This window comes from Ipomoea triloba, chromosome 14 (assembly GCF_003576645.1).
Source record: "Ipomoea triloba cultivar NCNSP0323 chromosome 14, ASM357664v1".
Classification (NCBI taxonomy): domain Eukaryota; kingdom Viridiplantae; phylum Streptophyta; class Magnoliopsida; order Solanales; family Convolvulaceae; genus Ipomoea; species Ipomoea triloba.
This window is the reverse complement of record NC_044929.1, coordinates 20184538-20197628: the sequence shown is the minus strand read 5'-3', so window position 1 is coordinate 20197628 and position 13091 is coordinate 20184538. Positions and strand designations below refer to the sequence as shown.

The window sequence follows — 13091 nt, the reverse complement described above, 5'->3', positions numbered from 1 at the left end:
ATTTATATAACTAATGAATTAGAAGTGCCATTTTTTTTATTTTATTATATTTTATTTTATAAATAATGGAAATTGCTTTTTTAATAATTTGAACTTTTTACCCCATTTATAATTAAATTAAACAAGAAGAAATATTTTTGAAATGGATAGTTTGAATGTTTTTAGGGTGTGTTTGAAAACTCGGTAAAATGATTTGTGGAAATCATTTTTCAGGCTTCCCGTGTTATTTGGCAAAGAAGGGGAAATTAAAGTCAACGGAAAATAACTATGGATCAAAGCGTAAACGAGACTTGCAGTTTATCCAAAAGATTGGTAGATCCCCAAACCTGGGCGCGTGCAAAGCGCAAGTAGTCCCTTAATGCGCTCAGTGGCTAATCAGCATAAAGTGTAGACTAGACGCACCTATGTACCAGGCAATTAGGACCATCACAAGACATCATGTCTAAACCCAAATGCCCACCCCTCTCTAGGCAGTCGGGGTAGGTGAGGCAGATCGGGTGACGGACCCAGAGGCAGGGAAAGAGATTTCCTAGAGGTTTTCTCCAGATATTGGGCGAGATTCCCCTTTTCATCATTAGGAAAGAAATCTGATAACTTAAGAAACTTTCTTAAGATTAAAATTGTTAACTCTTCTCTTTCCTTTCTCAATGTAGACCTTGTATAAATATCTCTTTGGGGGCACATTGAATGGGATTTAGTTTTTGATTCTCTCACAATAACATTGTCACTTTGCCATCTTATTATCTTAAGCTCTCATTAAGCTTGTGATACGATTGTGTTGGCCAGCTGTCCGACTATTCCGTAGCATAAAACCAACACAACCAAACATTGAAAATAAAAATATTTTATGAAAATGATTCATTTTCTAGACACATAATATGTTAACTACATGCACATAATATATTAACAACAAACACATAATATATTAACTGTACGCATATAATATAAGGTAAATTCTGGTTCATTGTATAAATTTCCAGAAAGCACAAGTTGTGATCAATATCGAAAAGGCCATTATAATTGTGAAACCAAACGTGCGAGAAATTCATTTTATTTAGTACTTTGGGCTTTACAAATAGAACCCAAATGAGGTCTTGAAATTATCATTTCTACATTATATATTTATATCTCAATTCCCAGATGCAACAGCCATAATAAAGCCCATAATAGGAGCAACATTCTTCGAGGCCTCAAATTATTGATCCATTCCACTAGGCCCTAAGGCTATAGGCCCATACCAAAATAAGATGCCAGCCTGTACTATGAGTCTATAAGGGTGGGTCGACACTGCATGTTACTTGTAGAGTTGTTAAAACAGACCTAACTTGGTGGGTTGGGCTAATTTAACCTTTATTTTAGATGTATTGAGTTGGAGAATTTTTAATCCGACTCGTTTTCAATCCGACCCTATAATATGTGTGGAGGTTCGGGTTATACGAGTTGGCTTGTGGATTACTCAAGCAAACTTGTACCCTCACTCCCGTCTTCAAATTTATTGTGTAATTAGGTATTGTATTAATATTTTAAAATGTTATTGTCAACAAGACTTGAATAAATAAATGAGGTCCTACCAAAAACGCAATTTTAAAGATTTTTTTTTTCGAACCCTTGATCTCTAATATAAAATATTATAAACACATTTCTACCATTTCTCTATTGGAATCTTTTAAAATTAATTGCAAAAATTTTTGTTTTCTAATTGTTTTAACTAGCTAGGTAAAAATTAAATATTGGGCCCTCTAAAATTTGAAGCCATGTGCTATTGGGCAGCTTGCACAGCCCAAAATCCGGTCCTGCTTGAACTCTTGACCTTTTATTTAATTTAACACTATTGAAACCACCAATTATGTTAAGGACACACGTTTAACCCGTATTTTACATGGCCTAGGTTGAAAATGTTCTAACCCGGCCCATTTTAACAAGGCATGTATAATTCGTGTGGAGACATGAATTATACGGGTTGGTCCGTGAGTTAAAATGTCACGAAGTGCTTGGCATAAATGAGTAATTTTTTTAAACTTTTGAATAACGATTGTGTATTTTACAATAAATCAATTACGGAGTAATTTTGTGTAAAGAGCCCATGTATACGGGCTCCAATGAAATGTTGACATATACGCCGTAGTCCGTACAAAGACTTTGAACCAAGTCCACAAATCGGAGGCGGCAACTACAACTCAGAAACGAAATGAGAAAGGGCGCTTGTTGGTCCCGCACGATGCATCCAGTGGGGAATTTCTATTCGAATTTGTTGAAAAATCGGCAGCGAGAGAACATTCCAGAACCCCCAACATACACGGTCTCCGCCTCATATATACCACTCTTTCCCCATCCCATAAACCTATCTCTCTTCTCATTCTCTCTGTCGATCTCCCTTTCTCTCCGATCTCTCTCTCTCTCTGTTCGTTCGTAGTTAGTCGCCAAGGATAATGGCCGGAAAAGGTGAAGGTCCGGCGATCGGTATCGATCTCGGTACCACGTATTCCTGCGTCGGTGTTTGGCAGCACGATCGTGTTGAGATCATCGCCAACGATCAGGGGAACCGCACCACGCCCTCCTATGTCGGCTTCACTGATACTGAGCGTCTTATTGGTGACGCCGCCAAGAACCAGGTCGCCATGAACCCTATCAACACTGTTTTCGGTAAGCCGCCCTCTCAGATCTCAGCTTTGTTTTGTTTGAATTACACGATGCGTATGTATATACTTGAATTGCGAGAAATGCATGTCGTTTTACGGTTTTTGTTGGAAAGCAACTGTCCTTGATTTGATTAGATCTGGTTATGTGTGTTGATGTTCACTGGTTTATGCTATTAGCAGTTTACATGTCCCCAGCTTATAGAATTCCTGCAGTTTGTGAACTGTCATTAGTTATTAAATTTCGTACATGTCCCCAGCTTTAGACCGATCTGAGTAAAAAAGTTCACTCTCAGATTTGAAGTCCCATCAGTTGAGCTAAATTTAAAAAGTAGAATGATATTTTTTACACTGATATTATTTAATGTCCAATGGAGATGATATACGGAGTATTTAGTTTCCCGGATCTATACTGCCAAAAAAAACCTCAATGGATTTAAGATCTCTTATTTATATGCTCAGAGTACAAGCCCTCTGGATATAGTTTATAGTGTCTGTGCTCATATTTGCTCTAGACCGGACTAGAGTGATGCAATTATTCTCTCCTTTGTTTGTGAAGTATGTGTATGCAGTATGTACCTAGCTATATATTTTGTATGTACTGATTGAAGTGTGCATAGGTTTAAGTTCATTATCCGCTAGAATGCTGTTGTTAGTGAAACAATAGCTTACTATGACATGCTCTGTGTTACTTATTTAAAATTTTTAATATGCAGATGCAAAACGGCTTATTGGTAGGAGATTCTCTGACTCTTCTGTCCAGAGTGACATCAAGTTGTGGCCATTTAAGGTCATTGCTGGCCCTGGTGACAAGCCAATGATTGTTGTTAGCTACAAGGGTGAAGAGAAAGAGTTTGCTGCTGAAGAAATCTCTTCTATGGTTCTTACAAAAATGAAGGAAATTGCTGAGGCATACCTTGGGTCAACAGTAAAGAATGCTGTTGTGACTGTCCCTGCATACTTCAATGACTCTCAACGTCAGGCTACTAAGGATGCAGGTGTCATTAGTGGTTTGAATGTAATGCGTATTATAAATGAGCCAACAGCTGCTGCTATTGCCTACGGGCTTGACAAGAAGGCTACCAGTGTAGGTGAAAAGAATGTCTTAATCTTTGACCTTGGTGGTGGTACCTTTGATGTCTCTCTCCTTACAATCGAAGAGGGTATCTTTGAGGTGAAAGCTACTGCTGGAGACACTCATCTTGGAGGTGAAGACTTTGACAATAGGATGGTGAACCACTTTGTTCAAGAATTCAAGAGAAAGAATAAGAAGGATATTACTGGAAACCCAAGGGCTTTGAGAAGATTGCGGACAGCTTGTGAAAGGGCCAAGAGAACTCTTTCATCTACTGCCCAAACTACCATTGAGATTGATTCCCTATTTGAGGGTATTGATTTCTACTCAACTATTACCCGTGCCAGATTTGAAGAGTTGAACATGGATCTCTTCAGGAAGTGTATGGAGCCTGTTGAGAAATGTTTGAGGGATGCCAAGATGGACAAGAGCACTGTCCATGATGTTGTTCTTGTTGGTGGATCAACTAGGATCCCCAAGGTTCAACAATTGTTGCAGGACTTCTTCAATGGGAAGGAGCTCTGCAAGAGCATCAACCCTGATGAGGCTGTTGCGTATGGTGCTGCAGTCCAGGCTGCAATTTTGAGCGGTGAAGGTAACGAGAAGGTTCAAGACTTGTTGCTTCTGGATGTCACCCCCTTGTCTCTTGGTTTGGAGACTGCTGGAGGTGTTATGACAGTCTTGATTCCAAGGAACACAACCATCCCCACCAAGAAGGAGCAAGTTTTCTCCACATACTCTGATAACCAACCCGGTGTGTTGATCCAGGTGTACGAAGGTGAGCGAGCAAGGACCAGAGATAACAATTTGTTGGGTAAATTTGAGCTCTCCGGTATCCCTCCCGCTCCTAGGGGTGTGCCTCAGATCACTGTGTGTTTTGATATCGATGCTAATGGCATTTTGAATGTCTCTGCCGAGGACAAGACCACCGGACAGAAGAACAAGATTACAATCACCAATGACAAGGGCCGGCTATCAAAGGATGAAATTGAAAAGATGGTACAAGAAGCAGAAAAATACAAGGCTGAGGACGAGGAACACAAAAAGAAGGTTGAAGCAAAGAATGCATTGGAGAATTATGCTTACAACATGAGGAACACCATTAAGGATGAGAAGATTGGATCTAAGCTAACCCCAGATGACAAGAAGAAGATTGAGGATGCCATTGATCAAGCAATCTCTTGGTTAGATAGCAATCAACTCGCTGAAGCTGATGAGTTTGAAGATAAGATGAAGGAGCTTGAGAGCATCTGCAATCCCATCATTGCGAAGATGTACCAGGGTGCCGGAGGTGCCGCTGGAGGACCCATGGAAGAGGATGCCCCGGCTGGTGGTAGTGGTGCTGGCCCCAAGATTGAAGAGGTTGATTAAGGGATCGACTCTTACACTTAAAAAAAGAGTCTATTACCTTAATATTTCGCGATTGTGAAACTGCTGGATTGGTTATCTTTTCTGTTTTTTTTTTTTTTCGATTCATGAACTCAATATTTCCAGTTTAGATTACGCTTAATGTTAAATACCATCAATTTTTGCGATCTATTCTCATAATCCCTGTGCTCAACTTAGTTTCATTTCAGTTTAGATTACGCTTAATGTTAATTGCTTTTCACTCTAACAAGGAGCGTAGTGCTGAAGATACGTGTGCAAGTTATTGGTGAACAATCCCAAAAATCCGGATAACTTGCACAGATTTTAGCCTTTAAACCCTAACCCACTTATGAAATGCATATCCATATTTCAACCCCCCCCCCCCCCCCCGACTGGATTAATTATGGTGGTAGATTTTGTCATCGTGGGCCGTTATAACTAAGCTCTGACTTCGTTGCCGGGGTGAACTTAATGGACCTAAACACTGAAGTTTTTTTTTTTGGGCCTAGTTTTACATTTGAAGCTTTTATGGGTACTAGTTGTAAATAACTAAATATTGTATAATGTTCAATGAACAACAAAAAGCCAGTAAAATTAAATTATCAAAATAAATACATAGCTCCATAAGAAGATAGAATTTTAATTTTTTATTCTAGCATTTATTTTTAAAAAACATTGAACTAAATGTAATTAATGTAATTAATTTTCCTTATAATTTCTTTTATTATAATTAGATTTTAATATCGATACCATACTAAATGAAATAGAAATGTTTTGTTGATAATAAGTCAATGATACATTTATTCCACATCAAATAAGATACCAATGAAAAACTAAACTCTTTTTTTTTTTTAAACAAAAAAAAATTATTTAAAAAAATTAAAACAAATATAAGTTAAATTTTCAAATAAGAAAATAAAATGAAAATAGATACACATCATTCATTAAATAAAAAATATTAATAAATTATATATATTATATTTATAGAAAATGCATGTGTTTGTATTTTACATAGTAATGATAAAATTAACGAAAGAAAAAAAATTTGAGGGTAAACTTGGTAAAAATTATAATTGTACAACTTAGAGCACAAACTAAAAGTATTTAGTGTCACTTATATCATTAACAAATTTTTAGTTCAGTTAAGGACTAATGTTAAAAAAATGTCAAAAGAAAAATGTGGAGTGTAATTTTTTTTTTTTAAGTGCAAAGGAACAACACAAATAACACAAAGAATAAACACTTAATACAACTTATACTACCAACACAATTTTTATTTCAATTAGGGACTAATATCATTGGCTTTTATTAAATTTTAGAGATTTAGAAATAGATCGAGATTAGAGATATAATAGCTCAACAAATTATACTATGTACCATGATCTACCTTGCATTCTGGACCTTGGTCCAAAATAACATTTTGATTATGTGTCTACAGTTGACATATTTCGTACTTCCAATTAATAGTTTATGTTCATTCTGATTCACATAACATGTTATATATCTTCAATTTATTTAAAGATACATAAACGATTAACTGCAGATATATCATATATTAAATGCAAACACATAAATTTTTGTACTAAAATTTACAATGCAAGATGGACCATGGTCCATAATATAACAATTGTCAAAGCTCCTCCTCCGTAAAAGAAATTAAAAAAAAAATCAAATCAAAAGAATTAAAGAAAGCAAAAATTGATCCACAAAACAAATTTTGTTGTAACTATTAAGTTTTTAAGTTCAAATTTTTATGTGAATTATTTATTGACATTTTTAATTTCAACCAGCTAGTGGAGTTTGTTCATTGGTATTGTTTTGCTTAATGCAATGAAACTAGATTTTCCTAAAGTGGGAAAGCTAGTGACTAAAAATTCCACGCAAAAGATGATAGCTCAATTCCTAGAAAGATATATTCTCTCCTCTTTAAAAACCGCAAAACGCTAAAGCTCATTTCCCAGCCTAACCCTCTAAGCAACCTAAAACAAAGGCTTTACTTTTCCGCAAGGCAACACCTCTCTTTAAAGTGTCAAATTCATCTTCGTGGTCTCTACCTGCATAAGTTACACTCAACTTTAGGTTAAAAGTCCGAGTTTCATTGAGATAATATTATACTCCGTATAAGTGTAGGTGTACCTTTAGTTATATGAAATTTTTAATTTTTCATTATTTAGTGGTGATGAAGTATATAGGAGCGGTATTAACTACAAGATACTGTACACAGTCCTTTTACTTAGTCTGCTTGTTGGTTTAAATTACGGAACTTGAGATACCAAACATTTCTTAGGTGTGTAGGAGTAACCAAAAAGTCTCCCCTCAATGATAAATGCATTATTTATATAGGAAAGATGAGGGAACAGGTTCCGATCCCGCTACATGTACGACACATGGAACCCATGCATGGGCCAAGGCCGGAGCCCAAGGAGGCTCGACCATGTGCCCTAATATTTCTGAGGATGTTGTATGCTACTGCTGGAACTAGGTCGGTCTCGACCTGCTCAGGCCAGGACACGACAATTACTGGAGTACCTACGTAAGCTGCCTTCCAGCGAAGTTCGATAGAAGAGATAGTCAGGAGGGTGATCGTGAGGGGTCGGCGAAGTCGGTCCGAGCTCCTCTCACGTAGTGTGCCTGATTTCGACCACCATTCACGCACGAATATCGGGAAACAATCCCCATCAAGTGGTATGCAATTATTAATTGTTGTAGGTTTAGTTACAAATGCCTATAGTTAGAATAGTAAGGTAGCAATACGTTGTCTAGATTCGAATATCAATGTTGAGAGCAACGTGAAGAGTTGATATTTCTATTATGCTATCTCAAAATACAAAGAGCCTAATCAAGCATAATCATGGGATCAACATAATCAATATGACGTCTTGTCTTGTCTCGTCTCTTATGCAATGTGAATAACTTAATATTTATATTTGGGCGATTTGTATTAAATATTCACGTGATATGCATAACAGGCTTGGACTACTGAGTCTAGACCGGACTTGTTAATATTATTGAATTTGGCTAATTAAACTAGGTAATGACCCAACATTTAATCAAATTGTTATTGATGTAATTACATTGGACTCCATAACTACAATTCCCTAACAAAAGGGTATGAATACCAAAATGCCTAAGAAGAGATACCACCCAACTCTGAAACAGAAGCTCCAAAGCTCTACCCAAAACAACAACATAAAAAACAAGAGAGACAAACATTACTGCTGGAAAAGCAGCTGTGTTCACTAGTCCAAATCCAGGAAAAGACACTGTTTTTAAATTGGGTTTGGGCAGGCATGAAACTGGTCCAGATTTTGTCAGAAAACTCAAAATCCCCAAATGTTGAAACTCTGTTCCTTCAGCTCACAGATTCAAATTCAAATTAGGTAAATTGCTTCTTGTGAATGCCAGGTAAGTTATGCAGTGGTCCCTGTATAATCTGTTACTATAACTTACAAGAGTAATTATGATGGGCCCTGGCTACCCACACCCACCCCTAGCCATGGACCACCATAAAGGTCCCAAGTCTCATGCCAAATCATTTTCCCTTTATCCTCAACTAACCTAGGCTTCAAGTCACCACCATTTAATCCAGATGCATCTTCATTTGAATTTTCAAACTCATACAGAGAAAAATGTTGAATTGAAGTGGAAAGGGTTTTAGTCGCTTAAACATGGGGTCAGAAGTTTGAACTCGTATGTATGCAGTAACACTCTTGAGAGAGTCGAAAGTTTGAACTCATGTGTATGCAGTAACGCTCTTGAGAGAGCTGTCTTAAACAGATCTCAACCAAAATTCAACTATATTAAACTTATCCATGGAATGCAATTGAGGTAGATTAGTCTTGTGCAGTAAGCTCTTAGGACTATCTTGAATGGATCTCAATTGAAATTCAGTTAGATTAATCTTATTCATGAGATGCAATTGAGTTAGATTAGTCTCATCCATGGGAATATATTAAGCATAAAATTTATATTTATGAAAAATTTTAAGATGTACAATAATAAAAATATCAATTATTATACAAAGAATGAAATAGTGGCATTTCCGTAAATGAATTGTTGAGGAACTTTTTAGCCAAATCGCATGATATCTATGACCTTTCTTGTTGGAAAAGGTAAAAGTTCAAATGTACTCACAAAACATAATTATAGACTTCCAAATGTTTTTGATGATCAAGGCTTCCTCCTTATTTAAGGTGGTAATGCATATTAATCATCCATCATTCCATATTCTTATTCTTGAATTCAAACTCGTTATAATAGCCGGTCAACAATAATGTACTAGGAGTTCGGGGCGGAGTTAAAAGACCTCTTGACCTCTACAACAATAAACAAATGCTTAACCATCTAAGCAACTTCAACTTTGGGCAACTTATATCTTTATTATTTGATTTTCAAAAAAAAATATCTTTATTATTTACTTATATGTAAACATTTATACAAGGGTCCCCAACCTATACCAGGGGTGTTGGGGTTGGGGAGGGGGACAATTGTCCCCATATAGGATCCGCCAATGTTAGGAGTCACAAGTGTTGAGAAGTTTCTCCTTACAAGATTCAATCAAAACTTGAGTTAAGAAAAAATATATATATTTACTTTTAAAATTATTTTGACATGTCCAAAGTGTCGATTTACAACCAACTGAAGTCACGGTTGAAGTATGTATACTGTTGAGCATAATATATAAATATAAATGTATAATCGAACTATCAATTTTAAACGTTAAATTGAGACGAAACGCATCATTCAATTTAATATAAAAACCAACACCATGCAAGATACATGTCATGGGTTGGAACACATCCATTGAGGGTAAAATCCCAACTGTTTCCAGGTACTGTCCCCTGACAACAAAAACTGGTTGAGCATCTTTTCATGTGGTTGCAGAATGCCCTCTTCATCCTTAAAAGAGTGGGGAGGGGGGGAGGAACAAAATCACTGTTTAATGTTCCTGTTTTGGATGAAGAATTAATAACCATGATTAAGATGACATTTGGCAAGATATTATCAAGTGTACAGTTGGCAGATAGGTGCAAATGACTTTGGTGTCTCTTACCAGACATGATTGGACATTAGCTAAAGCAGAATGCCCAAAATCATAGTATCATGACTTTAGTTTAATCAATCCTTGGATGCACTCTCTTAAGCATTGTAAAACTAAAGGGAAATTTATAAATTTAGTCTTATACAGATATTATTGACTCATTTATTCTTTAGTCTTGCATTATTTTTTAAGGGATTTTGTCCAGAGGTCTTGTGGTCAAGCGGCATAGTTGTGGCTTCTCAAATGAGAGGTCTCAGGTTCAAATTCTCAGTGTGATATATACTATATTGTAACAGGTATGTCGAATTAAGAAGATGCATCTAGTCATATAGGGTTTTTGACCAGGCCTAACGAGGAGGCAAAATCACCACGACTTGGGCACTAAAAGTGGTTACTGCAATAAATGAATAAATCAATGATTGACTCGCCTATATTTGCAATAATTTAATGATTGACTCACCTATATTTGTATAACTTAAGAACTAAATTTGTTACTGTATTTTCTTTATTTAAAAAAATGGTCACAGGAACTGTATTCTTAACCTGGTGATTTTAAAAATTAACAATGGCCAAAGCAATGATATGCCAGCAAAAGGAAAAAGGGAAAATAATTGGGACATAGTAATGTGGCATGATATCATGCATGTGCACCAACAGTTAGAGATCAGAGAAAGAAAGAGCCTTTTAGGGGGTCTGTGTCTATATATATATATGCTGTAATGCTGTGTCCTTGGCATAAAACATTATGATTCATACAAATAATTACATCAAGTTTCAACAAACAGAGGCCATATTGTTAATTGAATAGGTAAACAGATCTAGTCAAAATGCTAAGCAATAGGCCAAAACTGGCCTTGTTTAAATTATAATATAATTTTATGTAAATGGTTGGTGGTGAGTTGTGTTCTTTGTACTTATATAAATCATAAAAACACAAAGATTTAGTATTAAATTGTCAAGTTTTTTCTTCACATAAGTCAAAAGCATGCATAAAATGAAACTCATGATACTTTGTACAAGGATTTTGATTTAGCAATTTAGGAGCAGAACAGGAAAAACATAAACAATTGCTAATAAGTCCTACAAGCAATTCAATAAATTAAAAAGAAGGAAAAAAAGGGGGTAATCTAGATTTCTGTAACTTTGGTTAATGGAAGAAACAAGAGGATGATCTAAGCCTTGTCCATGTTGGAGATATAGTGCATAGCAGAATTGGTGTCAAGAATGTTGGGGGAGAAGAAGGCAATGGGAGTACCTGTGAAGGAGATGGGTGGTACCAGGAGACTGTTTGTCTCAAACCTTAACCTCTTTTGCTTTGCTACTATCAAGAAAAGACATAAAGGAGCCATCTTTCACTTCAGTGACCCCATTTGAGTTTGGGGGTGCAGAATCACCATTCCTGAGGGCCCTTTTCTCAGCTTCTTGCACCAGCCTCTTAATCAGCTTCTCCTCAGCATCTCTCAGGAACTTGAGCTTAGGAGGAGGAGAGGATCTCATCCTATTCAGGGCTGCTTCTGTTGAGGATTCAAAGAGAGGGTTGAACCCATGGTGGCTATAAGACTCCAAAGCCAGAGGCTTTAATGGAGGTGAAGACAAGGGGGAAAGCAATGGTGTTTCAACACTACCAATCATAAGGTCATGGCTCAAGCTCCTAGTTCTAGAACCCTTCCTAGATTTCCCATCCTCAGACTCCAAATCCTCCTTGGTTTCCTCTTTGATTGTGAACAGAAACCTAGGAGGCCCACACAGGTTGTGCAGCCTCATCAACTCTGATTCAACCCCATCATCTTCCCCAAACCCTTTCAACAGTGAATCCTTCCCTGTCCCCACCTCCAAATCTTGGCTATATCCATTCAATTCTGAGGTTGTTAGGGCTTGGGTGCTGGTTCTAGTCACCACAGAATTGGATTTCTTGCAACAAAACAAATAAGCAATATCACTCCCAATACTGGTGTATTCCCCCTCAGTTTCTCTGTCTCTGATTCTTCTCCTCACCCATAACAAGTAATACAGCTCTGCAACCAGTCCCATAAGGATACACCCAAACACAAAACTCAAACCAATTCCTAAACCACTAAAAGATGCCATCTAAAACTGTAAAAAGCTCACATTAAACTTAAACTTAAACTTGTGATTCTCTCAGTTAAGCATAGCAACAAACACCTCATGTGCATATTGTGCTGAACACTAAACTTTGGGTAAACTCCAAAACGAAATGATATCTCCCAGGAAATTAGAAAAGGGTGTCAAAAAGTCACGAAACCCATAAACACTCCGCCCTCAAATTCCTATGAAACACGAACGCCTTTCATAGCTTCCTCTGATGTTTACATCCTGAAAAGGCCAGCAATGATACTTCGTACAAAAGCTTTCCTATGTGTTGCCTTAAAGACACGCAAACAGGAAATCGGAAGGAATTTACTGCGTGGGGAGAAAAAATAAAGACTTTTTTTCTATCCCCTCTGCGAGACCCGGATAGAATTCAAGAACCAGCAACAAACAGAGGAGTGAGTGAAGGGAAACTGGTTTCAAATTCAAAGGTGTGAAATTATTGGATGGAGTGAAGTTATAAAGTGAAAATATTGTTGATGCGTGCAGAATGGTTGGAGCCTTGGAGGGGTCACATCCGTCTGGAGATAGCTCACATGGGTTGGCAAAAGCTTTGCATGCATTGATCAAAAGAAACAAAAATATTTAAGGGGCTTGAAAGGGGAAATGGATATTTTTCATAGGGTCCGATTCTTTGCCGTGGGTTTGATGGAAAAAAGTATTAGTAAGAATTCTGTTACAATCATAGCTATTTTCTTAACCTACTGAAGCACAAAGAGTCAGTTGACTCCACTAAGACTCAAATTCACTCCCATCATCCATGTAGGAGTGTAAATCAAGACACCGGTGTCTCTAGACCACAAGGTCTTTGGCAAATTTGTAAATTTTTAATATAAAGAGTATATCATTATGTTGTACTCTC

At 36.9% G+C, this 13091-nt stretch overlaps 2 protein-coding genes across 3 annotated transcripts; one reads left to right on the top strand and one right to left on the bottom strand.

The window, feature by feature from the left end:
* Positions 1-2336: 2336 nt before the first annotated feature.
* On the top strand, positions 2337-5259 carry LOC116003684 (heat shock cognate 70 kDa protein 2-like). The gene is made up of 2 exons (XM_031243587.1): positions 2337-2643; positions 3353-5259. Exons 1-2 carry the CDS (start codon positions 2430-2432, stop codon positions 5080-5082), a joined length of 1944 nt encoding a protein of 647 aa, XP_031099447.1. The 5' UTR covers positions 2337-2429; the 3' UTR covers positions 5083-5259.
* A 4441-nt stretch (positions 5260-9700) lies between these two features.
* Positions 9701-12781, bottom strand: LOC116005054. Of its 2 annotated transcripts, none has more exons than XM_031245282.1 (2): positions 11376-12781; positions 9701-9978 (listed from the first exon to the last, which is right to left on the bottom strand). In XM_031245282.1, the coding sequence occupies exon 1, from the start codon at positions 12206-12208 to the stop codon at positions 11414-11416; it is 795 nt and encodes a 264-aa protein (XP_031101142.1). In that variant the 5' UTR covers positions 12209-12781; the 3' UTR covers positions 9701-9978; positions 11376-11413. The 2 variants fall into 2 exon arrangements, with proteins under 2 accessions (XP_031101142.1, XP_031101141.1); XM_031245281.1 differs by having other exon boundaries at positions 9701-10027; positions 11376-12780.
* Between the last annotated feature and the right edge of the window lie 310 nt (positions 12782-13091).